Genomic DNA, 23,997 nt, shown 5'->3' on the forward strand with positions numbered 1-23,997 from the left:
CTTCTGCTTAAGCTGACTAAGGTGAGGTAGTCAAGTCAATCTGGCATCGATAACCAGTCCTAAAACTCGATGTGTCTCCACTATAGTGAGTGGGTCGTCATTAACGTAGATTTCTGGTTCTGGATGAGTGGTGCGACGCTGACAAATGCATGACATACGACTTCATGGCTGAAAACCTGAAGCTGTGGGCTAGAGCCGATGACTGTGCCTTGTGAATGGCTTCCTGTCGGTACTGCTCAGCAACACCAGTACTGGAGGAGCAGTACAAAATGCAGGAGTCATCCACATACAGAGAAGGCGAGACCAACAGCCCTACAGCTACTGCTAGACCTTTAATAGCCACTCAATACGGAGCCCTGCAGAATGCCATTCTCCTGAATACAGGGGGAACAATGGGAGGCGCTGACATGGACACACAAAGTACGAAGCAACAGGAAATTTTGGATAAAAATCGGGAGCGGGCTCCAGAGACCCCATTCATACAACATGGCAAGGATACAATGACACTAGGTCATGTCGTATGCTTTACACAAGTCAAAAAAGATGGCAACCAGATGTTGGCATTTGGAAAAGGCTCTTCAGATGGCAGACTTGAGGGACACAAGATTATCAGTCTGGCTGAAGCCACCCTGACATGGAGGCAGTAGGCCAAGTGACTCCAGGACCCAATCCAACCACCGACACACCATACATTCCAGCAGCTTACAAAGAAAGTTGATGAGGCTGATGGACCAGTAGCTATCCACATCAAGCGGGTTTTGACCGAGTTTGAGCACCATAATGATGGTGCTCTCCCGCCATTGCGATGGAAAGATGCCATCGCCTCACATCCGGTTGAAGATGACAAGGAGATGTTGCTTTTAGTCAGATGAAATATGTTTAATCATCTGGATCCTATCCCGCCCAGGAGCTGTGTCGGGGCAATCTGCAAGGGCACTGAGGAGCTCCCGCTCTTTAAATCGGGTGTTATAGGGTTCACTGTGGTGTGTAGTGAACAAGAGGACTTTACTTTCCATCTGACGTTTGAGGGTGCGAAAGGCCGGGGGGTAGTTCTCAGACGCAGAGGCTTGGGCATAGTGTTCAGCAAGGTGCTCGGCAATCACGTTTGCGTTGGTACATAACACGCCCGCGCCATTGATGTTAATGCCAGGGACACCTGTTGGGGTCTTGTATCCAAAAAGACATCTGATCTTCATCCAGACTTGGGAAGGTGACGTATGGCACCCAATGGTCAACACATACCTCTCCCAACACTCCTGTTTCAGTCATTTTATAAGCTGGCGAATGTGGGCACAGAGCCGCTTAAAGGCTCTAGGGAAGGGTGCCACTTCTGTCACTGTAGAGCTTGCCAACGTCCTTTAATTGCCTCAGCGACTTATGGCGACCACCAAGGGACTATTTTTCACCGGGGGCACCCTAAAGAACTAGGGATCGCACTTTCTGCCGGAGGAATCATCATAATACAAGGCAGGGACATACCAAAATTTGTGAAATCACAGCAAATACGATGGCTAGAACACAGAGAATGGCAGAGGATAGAATTCCAAAGAAAATGATGAAAGGTATGATCCATTCAGTTAGGCGAAAAGGGAGACCTAGAAGAAGATGGATCGATGAGGTAATAATGGATATCAGCAATATGGGAGTCCGGGGGTGGAAAAGAGCAGCAAATAACCGAGAAGTGTGGAGGAAGATAGTTGAAGCCAAGGCTCACCAAGGGCTGTAGAGCTACTGAAGAAGAAGAAGAATCATCATCATCATCATCATCATCATCATCATCATCATCATCATCGTGACTTGCTCAACCTCAACATTGATGGCCCCACGTGGGGGAGATTCAGCAGTGACAGCAGAGGTGAAGGCTTCCCTGTCTGCCTTGTTTAAAGCCCATTTGCATTGGCGTCCATGGGCATGATGCTAGGGGAGTGACAGGAAGACGGGGAAGTGGTCACTATTACAAAGGTGTCATGTACTCTCCAGTGGATAGATGGGAGAAAGCCAGGACTGCAAACCTAGAGATCAATGGCCAAATATGTGCCATGTGCCACACTGAAATGTGTGGGGGCACCTGTATTTAAGAGGCAGAGGTCGAGTTGTGACAAATTTTTGACCTCCCTACCTCGGCCAGTAAGCATGGCGCCACCACATAAGGGGTTATGCGCTTTAAAATCTCCCAAAAGCAGGAAAGGTTTAGGGAGTTGATCAATCGGTGCAGCCAATACTCTCAAGGGTACTGCACCATCTGGAGGAAGATATACATTGCAGACAGTTATTTCCTGCGTCATCCTTATCCTGACAGCCACAGCTCCAAGAGGGATTTGAAGAGGCACAGGTTCACTACATACATAGATGCAAACTCCACCTGACACTATTATAGTCTCTACGGTTCCTGTAATATCCCTCATAGCCCTGGAGGGCAGGGATCCACATTGCCGGGAACCAGGTTTCCTGGAGGGCAATGCAGAAAGCAGGTGTAAAGCTTAACAGTTCCACTGGAGGATTACATGATCGTGAGACTGAGAAGGCACGAAACACTCAATGAGGCAGTCCACACCCCAAGATCACCTGCTGCAACCAGATGAGTACCTGTGCGATTGACATCCATTGTGTCTGAGGGACCAGCAAGATCTAGGTCCTCAGCAGCCACTAGACTCTCCACCTCATCCTCAGACACAGAGCTTTTAGGCAGTGGTGGTGTGGGTGCCACGCAGTGCCTTGGTTCTTGGGGGTATTTTTCTTTTTAGGTTTCTATCGCTGCTCCTTACATTTGTCCAGCTGGAAAGGCTTCACTGATTCAGTCTCAAGCATGAGGAGAACTGTGAAGCCCTTTGATCAGCTACCTGTGGTTATTTCAGCCACTGGCGGGTGTCAGCTTTGGCACTGGTAAGAACCTGGGAAGGGAGTGACCCGAGGGATCCCTTCCTGGCGATAGGAGCCCTCTGGCGGAGAAGTGGGGAATGACATCCCCAATGGTTGGAGGAGGTGTTGCTCCTGAAGTAGGTTGTGCAGGAGGAATAGGGAAGGAAGTGCCTTCCACCATCAAAGGGGCAGGTGGAGTCTGACGGCTCAGAGCCAACTGTACGCAGCAGAATGGAAGATGGTAGAACCGTTGTCATAGTGGTGGCGTAGGTTGACGTCATATGCACAGGATGTAGCCTTTCATATTTTCTCTTAACCACAGTATAGGTCAGTCGGTCCAGAGTCTTTTATTCCATTATTTTTCTTTCTTTCTGGAGAATCCTGCAGTCTGGCGAGTAAGGCAAATGGTGCTCTTCGCAGTCAACACAAATGGGAGGCAGAGCACAGGGAGTATTGGGATGTGAAGCACATCAAAAATCCCAACATGCGATGCTGCAAGTACAGTGGGAAGACATATGGTCGAACTTCCCGTACTTAAAGCACCACATCAGGAGAGGGATATATGGCTTTACTTCATAGTGGTAGACCATCATCTTGACCTTCTTGGGCAATGTGTCACCCTCTAAGGCTATGATGAAGGCACCAGTGACAAACCTGATAATCCCTCAGACCACGATTGACACGCTGGATGAAATGGACACCTCGCCGCTCTAAATTGGTGCACAGTCATCGTCAGACTGCAAAAGAAGGTCCCTGTGAAATACGATACTCTGGACTATATTTAAGCTTTTATGGGATGTGATGGAAACAGAAACATCCCGCAGCTTGTCATAGGTGACTAGTGCCCATGAATGGGCAGAGGATGCTGTTTTGATCAAGACGGACCCTGACTGCAGTTTGGACAAGCCCTACACCTCCCCAAACTTGTCCTCTAAATGCTCCACAAAAAACTGACGTTTCATTGGCAAGAAAGATTCCCACCAACTCTCATACATACGAGGTACCAGTGTGAATAATCTTCACTGCCAGCCTTAGCCTGGCACTCCTCCCATGATGTGGCCAGGGAGAGGAACGATTTGGGGTCATATTTCTTAGCATTGACATTATGCCTTGACTGCTTAGAAACTGCTGGTGTTTGACCACCAGCAAGAGATGACATATTATGCCTCATGCGCGTCATCCACCCTGATGCCACTCACTGACCAGGGGCTCTCCTCACGGCCGCCATCCAGCCACAGCAAAGGTCACCTGGCAGGACGGTCATTGCCGGGAGTTCAAATGCCCCAGGGTGACTGGCATCTATGCCTTGGCAAACGTGGGGAGTTAACGGTGCAGCATCAGCAGAGCGATCCCCAGATTGTCAAGAGGCTACAGCCAACAGGGTACATGGCGGCCCCACTACAATGGGCCGGCTACCGAGCTGGATATCAGGCACAAATAAGCTACGAAGTCCATTATCGTCGACAGTGCAGAAAGCAATACTGCACAGAGGATGGAGGAAAATGCATCCAGGAGGGTGATCTTGCCCAACAGCTGGAGAATGAGTGGGAGTCTAAATCCACACCAACTAATGATTCAAGAGGTCTCAGTGCATGATTGACACTGTGCACCATGTATGGCGCCCTTCCCCAATTGGCTTGCTCCCTTAAAAAAACTGGCCATTGGTTGGAAAAAAAGCACAGGTAAAACCCATCTACAAGAAGGGTAGTAAAAATGATTCACAAAACTGCCATCTGACATCACTTTGTTGTTGAATCTTAGAACATGCGCTGATCTCAAACATTATGAGGTATCTTGAACAGAATGAACTACTACTTGCCAACCATGACAGATTCCGAAAACATGACCATGTGAAACCCAACTCTCACTTTTCTCACATGACACATACTGAAACTTTCCAATCAAAGCAGTCAGGTGGATGCAGTATTTCTTGATTTCTGCAAAGCATCTGACTCAGTACCACATCTACACTTATTGTCAAATGTTCAATCATAGTGATATCAAGTGAAATTTGCGACTGGATTACAAACTTTCTGGTAGGGAGGACACAGCATGGTATCCTAGATGGAGAGTATTTGATGTAGAAGTAACTTCATATTAATGACCCTGCAGACTATATTAAGAGCAACCTCAGACTTTTCGCAGATGATACAGTTATCTAGAATGAAGTGCTGTCTGAAAAAACTGTGAAAATGTTCAGTCAGAGCTTGATAAGATTTCCACATTGTGCGAAGATTGGAAATTTGCATTGAACATTCAGAAATATAAAACTGGGCATTTCACAAAATGAAAAAACTGTAGTACCCTGCAAACTAAAGTCAATGAGTCAGATGGAATCTGCCAACTCACGCAAATACAGTACCTGAGTGTAGGAATATGAAATATTATGATCACATAGGTTCTGTTGTAGGTGGTAGACTTCAGTTTATTGGCAGAATACTGGGGAAGTGCAGTCAGTCTACAAAGGAGATTTGTAAGGAATCATTTGATCCAGTCTATAATCTGATCAAGTGTTTGGGACCCTTACCGAATAGGACTAACATGGTATATTGGCGTGTGGGAGAGTTACAGTGAAGGTGAAAAAACTGAACTGGCAGACAAAGATAAATGAAAGATCCCAAGAAAGTATACTACCAGAGTTTCAAGAACAAACTTTAAATGATGACTCTAGGAATATACATAAATCACAAAGGGAGCATGAGGACAAGATTAGAATAATTGCAGCACACAAACACACACAGGCATTCAAACAATCATTCTTTCCATGCTCCATACTTGAATGGTACGGGAAAGAAACCCTAACAACTGGTAGAACAGGAAGTAACTTGTCATGCACTTCACGGCGATTTTCAGAGTATGGACATAGACATAGATGTAGAACCACATACCGAACCTAAGCAACTCAGCTCATTAAGTAATACAAATCAGGACATAAGAAGAAAATTAAAGGGTCATGACAAACGAGAACAACATTTTTAAAATACAGCAAAGTATGTACAGTGCCAATGGTCACAAAATTATAAATCCATAATATTAAATAATAAAGTGAGCAATACTGCAACCTCAAAGCTTAGTGCAAATTCCAACCAGTATTAGAAGTGGCTTTAATTATAAACCAGTAAATACACCGACGGCAAAAATTGCAACGCAAAGAATGAGTTGTGAGAAGATTGGAAATTTGCATTGAACATTCAGAAATATAAAACTGGGCATTTCACAAAATGAAAAAACTGTAGTACCCTGCAAACTAAAGTCAATGAGTCAGATGGAATCTGCCAACTCATGCAAATACAGTACCTGAGTGTAGGAATATGAAATATTATGATCACATAGGTTCTGTTGTAGGTGGTAGACTTCAGTTTATTGGCAGAATACTGGGGAAGTGCAGTCAGTCTACAAAGGAGATTTGTAAGGAATCATTTGATCCAGTCTATAATCTGATCAAGTGTTTGGGACCCTTACCGAATAGGACTAACATGGTATATTGGCGTGTGGGAGAGTTACAGTGAAGGTGAAGAAACTGAACTGGCAGACAAAGATAAATGAAAGATCCCAAGAAAGTATACTACCAGAGTTTCAAGAACAAACTTTAAATGATGACTCTAGGAATATACATAAATCACAAAGGGAGCATGAGGACAAGATTAGAATAATTGCAGCACACAAACACACACAGGCATTCAAACAATCATTCTTTCCATGCTCCATACTTGAATGGTACGGGAAAGAAACCCTAACAACTGGTAGAACAGGAAGTAACTTGTCATGCACTTCACGGCGATTTTCAGAGTATGGACATAGACATAGATGTAGAACCACATACCGAACCTAAGCAACTCAGCTCATTAAGTAATACAAATCAGGACATAAGAAGAAAATTAAAGGGTCATGACAAACGAGAACAACATTTTTAAAATACAGCAAAGTATGTACAGTGCCAATGGTCACAAAATTATAAATCCATAATATTAAATAATAAAGTGAGCAATACTGCAACCTCAAAGCTTAGTGCAAATTCCAACCAGTATTAGAAGTGGCTTTAATTATAAACCAGTAAATACACCGACGGCAAAAACTGCAACGCAAAGAATGAGTTGTGAGATATAAATGAAAGCTTGTATGGGTGTTTCTACATTTGAAAGATGACGTCTACTCAAATTTCGCACCAGTCACATAAGAGTGGCACTAGTATATGCCAGTCAGGTTTGCTTTAAAAACATGTAACAGTCACGAGTGTTGGTTACCTTTCAAGATTGAACACAGTGAGTTGATGCTAGTCAAGAATGTCTACGGCACCAAAGACACCATCATTTAAATCTCCGAGTTCAAATAAGATCGTGTAATAGTTCAAAGAAGCTGGATGTTCTTTTTGCAATATTGTAGAAACACTTGGGAGGAATGTAGCCACTGTACACGATTGCTGGCAGCAGTGGTCATGGAAACGTACCATCACAAGAGGAAGAGGCTCTAGGTTGTCACTTGGTGCTACTGAGAGGGAAGCATATGGCTTGGCACATCATACTGCATCAGCAGCAGCAACTTGAGCAGCAGTTGGCAACACAATGACACAATGAGCTGCTACATATTCGTTACTTCATGGACAGCTCCAAACTAGATGCCTTATAGCGTGCATTCCACTATACCCAAAACATTGCCATTTGCGACTTCAGAGGTGTCAAGTGAGAACTCATTGGAGGGCAGGGTGGAGGACTATTGTGTTTCCTGATGAAAGTTGGTTCTGCCTCAGTGCCAGTGATGGCCGTGTGTTTGTCAGGAGCACACCAACTGAAGGCCTGCAACCAATCTGTCTACTTGCTAGAAATGCAGGACCTACACCTGGAGTTATGGTGTCAGGGGGGTGTGATTTCGTGGGACAGCAGAAGCATTCTCATAGCTATCCCATGCATCCCGACTGCAAACTTTCATGTCAATCTGGTGATTCGACCTATTGTGCTGCCATTCACAAAAAGCATTCCAGGCGGTGTTTTACGACAGAATAATGCTCACCCACATACCACTGTTTTAACAACATGCTCTACAGAGTGTTGACATGTTGCCTCGGCCTGCTCATCTGGCACCTGTACAACAATGCATGCACATCTGCATGCTTACATTCAACAGATTGGCATTTACACCAGTTATTAATGTACCAGCTTTCAACATTTGCAATGGCTTATCTTGTGTTTACATTAATCTGTAATCTTGCAATGCTAATCACTTAAATAGGTTACCTAGACAAATGTATTCCACAATTTCATTACTCTACATTAATAAATGTTTTGGTGTTTTGATCTTTTTTCCAACCAGTGCAGATGGATAAAACTTAATTGGTACAACTAAGCCATAGCAAGTTACATTAAAGATAGTTACAAGGATCAAACTTCATGAAGATAAAATTAATTCCTTATACCTATGTATTTGCTATAGATTATATCATTAAAGACTATCACACATGATGCATGTGAAGAGACAAGTTAACTGATGAACATTGAGCATTGTTTCTATTTATTTTGTAACACAGCATGTTTGTGAAGTCACATTTGAACCAACATCCAGATGACGTGGGTTTATGTATAATCCAATGAAGCTTAAGGTTCCCGTATTAAACACACAATACATATACACTGAGTGAGAACTCAGTTTTAGTGCTCCATATAAAATAAGCAAACAGCTGAAGTTACACACTTTTAATTTCAGGTTTAGGTGCGAAGTGTAACCAGCATTATATGCGGTCTTTATTATGAAACCTGAACAAACATATCTTACTCTGTGTGTGTGTGTGTGTGTGTGTGTGTGTGTGTGTGTGTGTGTGTGTGTGAGACATTTTAAGCTTCATTGCATTACACACGTCTATGTCATCTAGGTATCGGTTCGAATATGACCGACTTCTTAGACATGTATTACAAAATAAACATAAATATTCTATATATAATAGAGGGAAACATTCCACGTGGGAAAAATATATCTAAAAACAAAGATGATGTGACTTACCAAACGAAAGCACTAGCAGGTCGATAGACACACAAACAAACACAAACATACACACAAAATTCTAGCTTTCGCAACCAATGGTTGCTTCGTCAGGAAAGAGGGAAGGAGAGGGAAAGACGAAAGGATGTGGGTTTTAAGGGAGAGGGTAAGGAGTCATCCCAATCCCGGGAGCGGAAAGACTTACTACTTTGCCACAAAGAAAAATGATCCTAATCCTACTCCTAATGATCCAACTCCCCAAGACACTATCCAAATTGAACCCTGCCTGGAACAGTTCCGTCCTCCGTCACAGTGGGACCCACCTCCTCTTCCTCAAAATCACCCTCTCCAAACCTTCCAGGTATTTCTGACTTGCAGCCTTGCTTCTCAATCCTTCTTAAAAAACCTTAATCCTACTCCCAACATCACCACTGCTGAAGCCCAGACTATCTGTGATCTGAAGGCTGACCGATCCATCGTCATTCTTCCAGCGGACAAGGGTTCCACGACTGTGGTACTTGATCGGCGGAAGTATGTGGCTGAGGGACTGCGTCAACTTTCAGACAACACCACATACAAAGTTTGCCAAGGTAATCCCATTCCTGATGTCCAGGCGGAGCCTCAAGGAATCCTCAGAACCTTAGGCCCCCTACAAAACCTTTCACCTGACTCCATCGACCTCCTGACCCCACCGACACCCCGCACCCCTACCTTCTACCTAAAATTCACAAACCCAATCATCCCAGCCGCCCCATTGTAGCTGGTTACCAAGCCCCCACAGAACGTATCTCTGCCTACGTAGATCAACACCTTCAACCCATTACATGCAGTCCCCCATCCTTCATCAAAAACACCAACCACTTTCTCGAATGCCTGGAATCCTTACCCAATCTGTTACCCCCGGGAACCATCCTTGTAACCATTGATGCCACTTCCTTATACTACCTTAGCCAGCTTCATCCTGACCCACAACTTCTTCACTTTTGAAGGCCATACATACCAACAATTAAAGGGAACAGCCATGAGTACCAGGATGGCCCCCTCGTACGCCAACCTATTCATGGGTCGCTTAGAGGAAGCCTTCTTGGTTACCCAGGCCTGCCAACCCAAAGTTTGGTACAGATTTATTGATGACATCTTCATGATCTGGACTCACAGTGAAGAAGAACTCCAGAATTTCCTCTCCAACCTCAACTCCTTTGGCTCCATCAGATTCACCTGGTCTTACTCCATATCCCATGCCACTTTCCTTGACGTTGACCTCCACCTGTCCAATGGCCAGCTTCACACGTCCGTCCACATCAAACCCACCAACAAGCAACAGTACCTCCATTATGACAGCTGCCACCCATTCCACATCAGACGGTCCCTTCCCTACAGCCTAGGTCTTCGTGGCAAACGAATCTGCTCCAGTCCGGAATCCCTGAACCATTACACCAACAACCTGACAACAGCTTTCGCATCCCGCAACTACCCTCCCGACCTGGTGCAGAAGCAAATAACCAGAGCCACTTCCTCATCCTCTCAAACCCAGAAACTCCCACAGAAGAACCACAAAAGTGCCCCACTTGTGACAGGATACTTTCCAGGACTGGATCAGAATGAATGTGGCTCTCCAGCTGGGATACGACTTCCTCAAATCGTGCCCTGAAATGAGATCCATCCTTCATGAAATCCTCCCCACTCCACCAAGAGAGTGTTTCCGCCGTCCACCTAACCTTCGTAACCTCTTAGTTCATCCCTATGAAATCCCCAAACCTTCTTCCCTACCCTCTGGCTCCTACCCTTGTAACCGCCCGCCGGTGTAAAACCTGTCCCATGCACCCTCCCACCACCACCCACTCCAGTCCTGTAATCCGGAAGGTGTACACGATCAAAGGCAGAGCCACGTGTGAAAGCACCCACGTGATTTGCCAACTGACCTGCCTACACTGTGATGCATTCTATGTGGGAATGACCAGCAACAAACTGTCCATTCGCATGAATGGACACAGGCAGACAGTGTTTGTTGGTAATGAGGATCACCCTGTGGTTAAACATGCCTTGGTGCACAGCCAGCACATCTTGACACAGTGTTACACCGTCCGGGTTATCTGGATACTTCCCACTAACACCAACCTATCCGAACTCCGGAGATGGGAACTTGCTCTTCAATATATCCTCTCTTCCTGTTATCCACCAGGCCTCAATCTCCGCTAATTTCAAGTTGCCGCCACTCATACCTCACCTGTCATTCAACAATATCTTTGCCTCTGCACTTCCGCCTCGACTGACATCTCTGCCCAAACTCTTTGCCTTTTAATATATCTGCTTGTGTGTGTGTGTGTGTGTGTGTGTGTGTGTGTGTGTGTGTGTGAGTGAGTGAGTGAGTGAGTGAGTGAGTGAGTGAGAGAGAGAGAGAGAGAGAGAGAGTGTATACCTGTCCTCTTTTCCCCCTAAGGTAAGTCTTTCCGCTCCCAGGATTGGAATGACTCCTTACCCTCTCCCTCAAAACCCACATCCTTTCGTCTTTCCCTCTTTCCTGATGAGGCAACAGTTTGTTGCGAAAGCTTAAATTTTGTGTGTATGTGTTTGTTTGTGTGTCTATCGACATGCCAGCGCTTCTGTTTGGTAAGTCACATCATCTTGGTTTTTAGATACATCTTTGTTTTTTTTTATTTTTTTATATTAGTTAACTTTCATTTTTATATGATTATGTGTGGTACTGTTTGAAGAAATAATCTACAACAAACACCTAGAAGTAAGGTACAATAAGTTCAAGACTTGGAACAGTCTTCAATGTAACACCTAATGGCTCAATTGTACCACTTAGGCTTTATCCATCTATTTATTGGTTTGTAATTAAAGCCACTTGTAACACTGATTGTATTTGGCACCTACACCTTTGGTTACAGGGCTACTTTGTTTATGATTCAATATTGTTAATTTATAATATTTTTTAGCACTGGCATTTTACATACTTTCCTGTACCTTAAAATATTTGAATGTTTTCAATTGTGACCATATTAATTTCCTTCTTTTTAGTATGTCCCAGTTTTGTATTATTTAACAAACAGCTTATTTCTACAGATTGTAGACAATGAACATAGTTCCTTACATTTTGTATAACAAATCTAACAAAGTTCATTACATTAAAATTCTTTATATTATTATAGAGGCACAACTTCGCAAAACCTCATTGGCTAGCGGCACCATCTGGCAGCGTTTACATGTAGCATTAACACTACATATGTGGCCAGTTCTCCAACAGCCGTAATATAGCTACTTCCTTGTTCCTGCAGCTAGTGTTGTGAAGATATGCCATACTTACATCCACACATGGACTGTACGGTAGTTACCGCTGTCAATCTCCATGCATTTAAACACAAGTGTCGCAATATGAGCACTGGAGACACATACAGCTAACACTGCAAGTTATGTAAACACGACAACAAAGTTTAGGTAAGGATATAGTTTTATAACCCTTACCAAATTGATGTTCTATGTATTTTGTCAAAGTCTATAAACATTTTTCAGCATGTATATGATAAAGAGTGATTCAGCTCAACAGATTATGACAATGTGTAATGCCTGGAGGGTGATAAGCACCGAATGAAGTAATTTTTATTGGTACGTACCACAGAATGGAAGTATAAATATAAAATTTATGATACGATTGTTCACTTCTGCATTTTAGATCTGGAGATAGCTCATCAATGAGCTAAACTACGAGGGCAGTTCAATAAGTAATGCAACACATTTTTTTCTGAAACAGGGGTTGTTTTATTCAGCATTGAAATACACCAGGTTATTCCCTAATCTTTTAGCTACACAACACTATTTTTCAACGTAATCTCCATTCAATGCTATGGCCTTACGCCACCTTGAAATGAGGGCCTGTATGCCTGCACGGTACCATTCCACTGGTCGATGTCGGAGCCAACGTCGTACTGCATCAATAACTTCTTCATCATCCACGTAGTGCCTCCCACGGATTGCGTCCTTCATTGGGCCAAACATATGGAAATCTGATGGTGCGAGATCGGGGCTGTAGGGTGCATGAGGAAGAACAGTCCACTGAAGTTTTGTGAGCTGCTCTTGGGTGCGAAGACTTGTGTGAGGTCTGCGTTGTCATGAAGAAGAAGTTCGTTCAGATTTTTGTGCCTACGAACACGCTGAAGTCATTTCTTCAATTTCTGAAGAGTAGCACAATACACTTCAGAGTTGATCGTTTGACCATGGGGAAGGACATCGAACAGAATAACCCCTTCAGCATCCCAGAAGACTGTAACCATGACTTTACCTGCTGAGGGTATGGCTTTAAACTTTTTCTTGGTAGGGGAGTGGGTGTGGCGCCACTCCATTGATTGCCGTTTTGTTTCAGGTTTGAAGTGATGAACCCATGTTTCATCGCCTGTAACAATCTTTGACAAGAAATTGTCACCCTCAGCCACATGACGAGCAAGCAATTCCGCACAGATGGTTCTCCTTTGCTCTTTATGGTGTTCGGTTAGACAACGAGGGACCCAGCGGGAACAAACCTTTGAATATCCCAACTGGTGAACAATTGTGACAGCACTACCAACAGAGATGTCAAGTTGAGCACTGAGTTGTTTGATGGTGATCCGTCGATCATCTCTAACGAGTGTGTTCGCACGCTCCGCCATTGCGGGAGTCACAGCTGTGCACGGCCGGCCTGCACGCGGGAGATCAGACAGTCTTGCTTGACCTTGCGGCGATGATGACACACGCTTTGCCCAACGTCTCACCGTGCTTTTGTCCACTGCCAGATCACCGTAGACATTCTGCAAGCACCTATGAATACCTGAGATGCCCTGGTTTTCCGCCAAAAGAAACTCGATCACTGCCCGTTGTTTGCAACGCACATCCGTTACAGACACCATTGTAACAGCTCCGTACAGCGCTGCCACCTGTCGGAAGTCAATGAAACTATACGAGACGAAGCGGGAATGTTTGAAAATATTCCACAAGAAATTTCCGGTTTTTTCAACCAAAATTAGCCGAGAAAATAATGTGTTGCATTACTTATTGAACTGCCCTCGTAGTAATCAATAAAAGAGTGTTTGCAATCTTGACACAGGATTTTTTATCCATGCATGTTAACATAACAGATCACCTTTCTTCCAATTTGACAATGTCAGTTAACATAATGGAGCACCCATTAAGTGATTTGAGAGGATGCACTTCCATGAGCAGTGAGATAATCCAGGAATAGAATACCAAAATACATAATTTCAAACAATGGAAAGTCCAAGTTGTGAAAAGGGTAGATCACAACTCACCATAAATATGACACACTGAGTTGCAGACAGGCACAATGAAATGACTGCTACACATTTAGCCTTACACACACACAAGGTAAGAGAAAAGTAAGACTTATCTAGAAAAGTTTTTATTTTTTCAAAGAACAATATTCTCCCCTTAAAAATAGTTTCCTTCAGCAACTATACACCAGTGGATATGTCATTCCCTGTCTTGGTAGCAGTGATAAAAGGCTTCAACTGGCAGGGTCTTTCCTTTGAATGTTCCCGAGTTCCAATATGACATCCCTCTACGACTTTCAATTTCAGGAAAATAAAAGAGGCACAAGGACTAAGATCAGGTGAACAGTGGGGCTGTGGAACAACAAGAATGTCTTCTGAGATCAAAACTTCTGAGATGAAAGTGGCCATGTGATATGGGGTGTTGTCATGATGCAGCATCCACTTATCTGCAATGTCTTGTCTCACTTGACTCAACCTTGTCCTAAAGAGGCTTTCAAAGACATCTTTGTAAAACATCTGGTTGACAGTTTATCCTGGACAAACATTCTTCATGCACAATATCATTTTTGACACTTTCATTGGTTTCTGAAGTTGAAGGTCTCCCTGAGTGAGTTCATCTTCAGTGTATTCACAGCCTTCCAAAAATGATTTGTGCTAGTGAGAAACTTGTGCTCTTGGTAATGTTATATTCCCCACAAACCCGTTTCAACTTTTGATCACACTCAATGATTCCCCAAGTTTAACAAAACTTGGACGTAACTTTGCTCTACATTCCACAGTTCCATTTTCACAACAAAAAAAAAAAAACTTCATTAATGTGACACTCAAAAATCATGTCATGAATGTACAGAGCTGAAACTGGGACCTCTGTCTGGAAGGAATCAACAACAGTCTACACAAGTAGAACAACACAGTGTTGCCAGACATTACTTTTCTCACACATCTAGCACCCCCCCCCCCCCCCCCCCCACACACACACACACACACACACACACACACACACACCCTAAGGCTCCTTCCAAATCACTCAAAGACTGATCCATTTCCTTTCCAATCAGCCTGTCTTGCCATTCACTGGCTTGTGCCTTACATTTATGACCCACATCGCATCTTATCACATTTGATGTTCACTGCCCTGACATATGCAAGTGTTTAATGTCAACTGTTTTTTTTATAAATTTGTCTCCTGAAGTATATTGGTTTTAGCTTTCAAGACCAATATGGACATTACTGTTTAATCTTTATTTTCTCTCTTAGCTCACTCAATTCATCATCCTGCAGGCAGGGGAAGTTGCAAGTGGACTGGAAGGGGAGAGGAGAACAGAATAAGACATAATGGACAGACATATCAAACTACAAGAGTGAAGTGGGGGAGGGGAAACATGGGACAAGGATCACAGTATCAAAGGATCTATAACTACATCCCAGTCCCACTCCTAATGGGTTGCTCCATCTACCTACATTAATTCAGCAAAGTATATACTATCCTCAACAAAAATCCTAGTTCAACATCCTGGTCCCCCGTCAATGAAGTGCTCCCTGCAGATAAAGACTCCACAGTTGGGGTGATAGATCATGGTGATTACATCCAGAACATCTCTGCCAACTGTAACTCTTCCACAACCAAGCTCTGCCATGGTAATCCCATCCCACAAGCCCAGCATAAACTCAAATCCCTAGGCTCACCCCAGAATTTCTCCCTTGGATCCATTTTGTCCCTCATTTCAACCACCCCGTGCACACCCAACTTCTACATGCTTCTTAAAATTCACAAACCTAAATATGCCAGACGCACCATTGTAGCTGGTTACTGTACTCCTATGGAAAGAGTTGCAATTCTAGCTAACACACTGATCCATTGTCTAAAACATAACTTCCAAAATCAAGGCCACAAACCATTTCCTTTATCACCTCTCCATCTCTATCCCATTGGCATTTCACTCCCTGTTAACCACTGCTGATGTCACCTCCCTTTACAGTAACATCCTCCATTGCCATAGCTAGTCCTCCAAACACTACCTTTCCACAGTTGCCAGTTCCAAACCCACCAGCTCATTTCTTATGCACAACTACCTCTCCTTCTAGGACAAAATCTGAGTCACAAATAAGGACAAATGCATGGCATCCTGACCTGTTCATAAGTCACCTAGAACTACCCTACATAACCATTCTAGATCCTAACTCCAATGTGTGGTTCAGGTTCGGTGGTGATATCTATGACCTGGATCCAGAGCCAAGGCATTCCACAGTCTTAATTCCCTCTCTATTATCCATTTTGCCTGGTCTTCGTCTTCTCAGCAAGCCGTCTTTACCTAATTCCTTGATGATTCCTTAATAACCTCTATTTGTGCAAAACTTACTAACCCCCAACATTACCTCCACTTTGATAGCTGCCATCCCTTCAGAAAGATTACCTCTCACACAGTCTAGCCACTCTTAGATGGCACATCATCTAATGAGTGAACCTTGTCCAGTCTGCTTAAGTTTTTACTCTTAAACAGGCCTACTGTGCTATACCCACAAATACTAATTCTCCAATCAATCCTCTTAACCAGCTGCAAAGGAGCGTCCTGCCCTTACAATCCAATACCACCATGAATTAGAACAACTCATCACATCCTCTACAATGGCTTTGACTACATTTAACTGACCCCAGGAAAAAATATCATCAGCATCCCCCTCCAGATTCTCTGAACTGTGGGGAGAGAAACTGTCCCTACAACACACTTTTCGATATCTCAATCCCCTGTACGTAGTCTCCTCTAGTCTCTATACCTTGCCTTGTCTCCCTCCTTCCGTCCCCATCTTATTTATATTCATCTACCCATTAATTTAGACCCCAATGTTTTGTCAATGGTTTGGTTTATTTGTTCCTCTGTTCTAACACTCTGGCCCCCCTTTCCTCAAACCTTCAATATGTAACACCAAATTTCTCCTGACAGCACTAGGGTCTGATTGCCACACCCACACTTCTATCCCACAAATGGTATGCCTCTGACAAGCCACTAAAGTGGTGTCAACCAGAGCAACCGGAGATACTTTCACCAGATTGAGCCTTGCAAGAAAATATATCAATGCCACAACACAATGTGAGCATCCCTGCCGCCCCTCCAAACACATTAGTGGGATACAAACAGACTGAAGGTAGCGACAGATTGTCAGAGAGTACTATGAACATGGCCAATAGTACCACTGCTACTGATATTGACAGAATGATGACATCTGGAATCTTCCATATATATATAAAAAGATAGAGGGAAACATTCCACGTGGGAAAAATATATCTAAAAAGAAAGATGATGAAACTTACCAAACAAAAGCGCTGGCAGGTCGATAGACACACAAACAAACACAAACATACACACAAAATTCTAGCTTTCGCAACCAATGGTTGCCTCGTCAGGAAAGAGGGAAGGAGAAGGAAAGACAAAAGGATATGGGTTTTAAGGGAGAGGGTAAGGAGTCATTCCAATCCCGGGAGCGGAAAGACTTACCTTAGGGGGAAAAAAGGACAGGTATACACTCGCGCGCACACACACACATATCCATCCACACATACACAGACACAAGCAGACATTTGTAAAGGCAAAGAGTTTGGGCAGAGATGTCAGTCGGGGCAGATGTACAGAGGCAAAGATGAAGTTGAAAGACAGGTGAGGTATGAGCGGCGGCAAATTGAAATTAGAAATTAGCGGAGATTGAGGCCTGGCGGATAGCGAGAAGAAAGGATATGCTGAAGGGCAAGTTCCCATCTCCGGAGTTCTGACAGGTTGGTGTTAGTGGGAAGTATCCAGATAACCCGGACGGTGTAACACTGTGCCAAGATGTGCTGGCCGTGCACCAAGGCATGTTTAGCCACAGGGTGATCCTCATTACCAACAAACACTGTCTGCCTGTGTCCATTCATGCGAATGGACAGTTTGTTGCTGGTCATTCCCACATAGAACGCTTCACAGTGTAGGCAGGTCAGTTGGTAAATCACGTGGGTGCTTTCACACGTGGCTCTGCCTTTGATCGTGTACACCTTCCGGGTTACAGGACTGGAATAGGTGGTGGTGGGAGGGTGCATGGGACAGGTTTTACACCGGGGGCGGTTACAGGGGTAGGTACCCGCCCCCGGTGTAAAACCTGTCCCATGCACCCTCCCACCACCACTTATTCCAGTCCTGTAACCCGGAAGGTGTACACGATCAAAGGCAGAGCCACGTGTGAAAGCACCCACGTGATTTACCAACTGACCTGCCTACACTGTGAAGCGTTCTATGTGGGAATGACCAGCAACAAACTGTCCATTCGCATGAATGGACACAGGCAGACAGTGTTTGTTGGTAATGAGGATCACCCTGTGGCTAAACATGCCTTGGTGCACGGCCAGCACATCTTGGCACAGTGTTACACCGTCCGGGTTATCTGGATACTTCCCACTAACACCAACCTGTCAGAACTCCGGAGATGGGAACTTGCCCTTCAGCATATCCTTTCTTCTCGCTATCCGCCAGGCCTCAATCTCCGCTAATTTCTAATTTCAATTTGCCGCCGCTCATACCTCACCTGTCTTTCAACTTCATCTTTGCCTCTGTACATCTGCCCCGACTGACATCTCTGCCCAAACTCTTTGCCTTTACAAATGTCTGCTTGTGTCTGTGTATGTGTGGATGGATATGTGTGTGTGTGCGCGCGAGTGTATACCTGTCCTTTTTTCCCCCTAAGGTAAGTCTTTCCGCTCCCGGGATTGGAATGACTCCTTACCCTCTCCCTTAAAACCCATATCCTTTTGTCTTTCCTTCTCCTTCCCTCTTTCCTGACGAGGCAACCATTGGTTGCGAAAGCTAGAATTTTGTGTGTATGTTTGTGTGTCTATCGACCTGCCAGCGCTTTTGTTTGGTAAGTTTCATCATCTTTCTTTTTATATATATATATATATATATATAAGACAATGCATGCATGTTTACAGTGTACACAACTGAGAACTTCTAAGGAGGGAATAAGAGAAAGAAAATTAAGAACAGTAAAGCAAGTGTGTAACCATAATTACCTTGGACCTCCTGGTCTCCTGTAGTCAGTTGTGTACTGTGGTCCACGTCTGTTTGTGTCCGGTGAGACTAATGTTTTTAAACTGTAATAACAAAAAATAATAATTAACAATTTCTTTCCTACTGCTACATAATTGTAAATTTTAAATAAGATGTAACAGATTAAAAATTCCTACAAAAACAATGCTAATACTTGAAAACCCATTACATACAAAAGTAAAAACATTACATGGCAGGGGATTTGGGGTGTGTATTCATAAAATATTTTGTCCCACACTCATTGTGTGCAACAGAAGTAGTGCACTGTCAGAAAAGAGTACACATTCTGTGTTTCCTGCAGACAGTCTTACTGTAATACGGATAACAGCTGCATGAAAATGCGGGAGTGAAACTGCACTGCAAATGGAAACATATTCCAAAGTTGAAGTATGCAAAACAGTATGATTCTTGTGAGAAAACCATCAAAATTACACACAGTTTCACTGTGAAATTCTGGCAGTATGTGGACCAAATGTAATGTCACATCCAGCTGTAGTGAAATGGTACCAACAATCTGAACTAAGACCATACAGACACGGTTGGTGAGGATCGGGAAAGAAGACAGCCGACATCGACTACAGATGAAAATGTCCGGGCAATCAGGGCACTGGTCTGCAGTGATTGCAGATCTTTCAACAATGAGGATGTTCACATGGTGGTTCTCGAATGGCTCCACAACTAAGGAGTAGATTTACCTCGTTGAGGAATTGAATGATCAATAGAATGTTTTGTCCAATGCTTAGAGAGACTTTGGTGGGTGTTGGAAAATAGTGTCATCAATCTGTGTCCATGCGTGTAATGCTGCAAAAAATTTATGCCACCATCTGTAACTCCAGATAAAAATGTCAATTTTTTTTTCTAGTAAGGAAGTAACCAGCCAATACAGTTCATCATTATGAATCAGGTGGCAGCAACAAATAGTGTTTACTTCATTTGTATTTTTATGCTCTTTTTATCTCCTTTCCATGAAAAGAAACTGTTTTACAATGTTTTCTGTAACATACATTACAGGGGTGCAGTATCTCAAGGTACCTCCATATTTTTAGGAGACTAACAGTAAGAGGACAGCCTTGAAGGACTTACACATATGTAAATCATAGAAAAATTAGTATCTACAGCTTTTACACATTCTGGTTGGCTTACGTATAGGGTGCTTAACTCTGAGGGCATTGTTGCAATATCCACAGAAATTTTGTGTTGGGATGTACGAGCTGAATCAAATGAAATTTTCCTTCTGATTTTACTGAGAGATATCCTGTTATATCTCAACAATTCAATAAAAACACCCTGCCATTAAAGAGAAGCTCACATATGGTGTATTTTTATGGCAAGTGGTTTCTGTCACACACCATCTTCAAACCAGCATGTATCTCCCATTTGCGACACAGAGTCGATACACAGAGCTGTTGTATGTGCTAAAAGGCACCTGTCTTCAACTGCACTTGCAGGTGGTACAGACAGACAACCCTGTGAAGTATTTCTGAACACATTTTCCAGAAACTATCTTCAGCAGCTAGTTCAACAGCCCGTAAACAAAGAAAAAATGTTTGACCTTGTAGCAAGAAGCAGGCCTAATCTTATTCACACTATCAAACAAGAGAGGGAGATTTAGCAATCATATAACACTGATGGTTACTGATGTTAATAAATCCATCAAGAAGTTTAGGAGAGTCTTTATGGTCAAAAGAGTGTGTAAGCAGCTTTTAGCATCCTACTTAGAAAAGGAATGGACATGTTTTAGTTCCAATATGATTGACAGAAGAGTTATGGGCAAAGTTTAAAATGATTTTGTAAATGACATTTTGGACTAGTATGTGCCAAATAAGTGGAGGAACGATGGAAAATACCCACCGTTATTCAATCACAAAATTTAGAAAAATGTTGTGGGAGCAGAGGTTGTTGCACTCTCACATTAAAAAGACATGGAAATTTCAACAGGCAAGAGAGAGTAGAAATTTGTGTATCTATAAAAATCAATGTGTGAAGAATACAACTTCCATCACCATACATTAGCAAAAGCTTTTGCCAAGAACTCTAGAAAATTCTGGTCCTTTGTAAAATGAATAACATGCTGAAGGCTTCTATTCAGTCACTCATCAACCAGTCTGGTGTGAGAATAGAAGGAAAGCTTACGTTATTTGTTTTATGGTCACAAAGAAGCACAATTTGTGCAATGTAAGACAGAAAATAGTTAAAAATGAGAACTAATATCACAGATAAATGAATGAAGCACTGAAACACAGTGAGGCATGCCGTCCCAATGTTGAAATGCAAAACATATGAGCTTGTCTGCAGGAAGCTGCATGCATACTTGAGCAGATTATTTCTGAAAAGCTCAAGAGGAATCTAGTCATTAAATTGGCTGAATGTATTGGGCACTTTTTAGGTGGCAGGTTTTTGATTTTTGCAGTCATTTAATTTCTTTTGTATATATGTTATACATCAGGGACAAAAATTTTATAAAGATAAGAAATTACATTTATGTATACATTGGTTTAATACTTACAACAATACAAAAAAGTCAACACAGCCCCAAAACCAAGAGACAACCCTTGATAGGCTCCAAGGCTGTGCTCTCTGAATACTCCCATCTGAAAGACAACACACACCATATATATCAAACTGTGATAAAATTCATCAAGTCAAAATGCTAAATACCTCTCAACACTAGTGCGATCAGCACTGTTACTGGATAATTTGGGTTACTTTAACTTTACATGGTGTGTTGAGGTAATGATGAGCAGTAATAAAGGGAATCAAAGACAAATTAATGACACAGCTGGGGCCATATAGTAAATACAGTTAAGCACTTGTGCTCTCAGCAGCAAAATAATGCATGACAGTTGAAGCAAGAAGGACATAGGATTGGACTAGCACAGGCAAAGCAGTCTTCATCAAAAGAAGTCAAACCGTATGTGAATGAAGTCAACTAGTATGAATCATAGATGTTAACGTACAGAAGGACAGTTGGCAACTATCTAGACACAGTGGTAATACCTCTTCCAAAAAATGTACAATTGACATAATTTCTCAATTTGCATTATGCTTTAGTCTCACTTTGAATGGGTATTTGAAAGCAAACAGATTTTTCTTGGGGTGAAGGTACTGGTGACTGATCCATAGCATACCCTTGGTTCTATGTTAGTTTGGAAGGTGACAGTTACTGAATAGTTGAAATTAAGTGTACAGGAATCTTAAGTATCGTATTACTTTCAATTAGCTTCAGTTCTGTACTGAGTGGCACAGAATTATATTTATTGTTATCAATATCTTGCTAAGTGTTCTTTGGTACTGCATTACATTAGCAGAATTTTTCTTTCAAAAAAATTGTGACATATGATATAGTACATATTATAAGTTCAAATAATACACGCATTCCTTACCAGCATTTTAGTATCACCTTATGTAATGCATATAAGGTAACAATCTTGAATGATTGCTTTACAGGAAAAAATATAGAAGGGTACGCAGCATTGCAGACAGCAAGGTAAGAGAACATTTCCTGCCCTCTCAACTAAATGTATTGTGCATGGAACAACAGACACTGCCAAATGATAACCTTGACTGGCGACTTGAGGATTTTGAAGGCATGTGGCCAGAATGCAAATTTATTATGTTGATCCCAGTCTCAGATTCATAAGCACTCAGATCTGGGCTCAACTGCTGTGAGCACAGTTATCCCAAAGTTCAGCACTGTTCCTGTGTATCATGAACCTCTCTGCGCCCTATAAGGCAGTGCAGCATGAGTAAAATTGTCAGAGGGCCTGCCAATATGTGAGAGTGAGATGTGTGAATTCTGGTCCTGGCAATGCCAAGCTGGAATAATACTCTCACAGGAACCTAGGCAATGGCTTTAGTCCATAGGGTATAGCTGGTTACTTATGCACCCGCACTGTGCTAGACAAAACTTGGGTAAATATCAAACAACATGGATGTTTGAAACACTCTAGTGTATTTCTTACTTTTAATTTGTGGACAAAAAGTTACCGATCTGAGGATATAAAAATACGTTAATGTAGTCAGAGAGGAGTCATGTAACAGTCATATCAAAGATACAATGAGATTACCAACAACTAGCCAAAACGAAAAGAGGGAAAGAAATGATAAATTGAATTTAAAATGCAAATGTATTTTTCTACAGAAGAACAGGCTTTATTGTGAATAAAAAAAATTAAGCTCCAACCAATGTTACAAATACCAAAGACCATACCAAAATTTGTCTCAAAAGCAGACAAGATATTCTATCATCAACATGCTCACATGTTGAGGTAGTACAAGACCTCTATGAAGAATTACAGAAGCTGATAAATTACAGGAAATAACACTACAATGTTAATAAGAATGTGGGATTTTAGTGTGAAAGTAAGACCAAATCTAAACATTTATCAGAAGAGATATTTAGCTATGATACCAGAAATGATAAGAAGATATTGTTCAGCATACCCTTTCAAAAGAAAAGAGAAAACTGACTTCACAAGTCAGTACAGCAGAGGAACAGTTCAGAGATAACTGATTGTATCATATCAACAAAAATAATAAACTTTTGAAAATTTAATATAACTGGATAGATAACAAAGCTGCTCACCATGTGGCAGCATAAGAAAGCACATTTAAAATTAAGGAAATGAGCAAGCTTCTGGAGCCAGTGGCACCACCTCCTGGCAGAAGTATTGAAGGGGGAGCAAGAGGGATGAAGGAAAAGGACTGGCAAGATTAGGAAATGGGATGAGTACTGGAAAAGTAACCCAGAACACTGCATCAGAGGATACTTACTGTCCAGTGTCTTCTCCTGCCACTGCTTGGTGAATGGATTTTTGATCTATATGATTATA

At 42.6% G+C, this 23,997-nt stretch overlaps 1 protein-coding gene across 1 annotated transcript in view; it reads right to left on the minus strand.

The window, feature by feature from the left end:
• The window catches only part of LOC124611630 (selenoprotein K-like), a 37,959-nt gene that overhangs the window by 5,586 nt on the left and 8,376 nt on the right, over window positions 1-23,997 (minus strand). Inside the window, exons 2-3 of the mRNA XM_047140262.1 lie at window positions 21,672-21,756; window positions 19,129-19,209 (exon numbers count right to left, since the gene is read on the minus strand). Coding sequence (XP_046996218.1) covers window positions 19,129-19,209; window positions 21,672-21,756 — 166 coding nt within the window. The remainder of the gene's footprint in view (window positions 1-19,128; window positions 19,210-21,671; window positions 21,757-23,997) is intronic.

The sequence above is a fragment of the Schistocerca americana genome, chromosome 1 (genome assembly GCF_021461395.2).
Source record: "Schistocerca americana isolate TAMUIC-IGC-003095 chromosome 1, iqSchAmer2.1, whole genome shotgun sequence".
Lineage (NCBI taxonomy): Eukaryota > Metazoa > Arthropoda > Insecta > Orthoptera > Acrididae > Schistocerca > Schistocerca americana.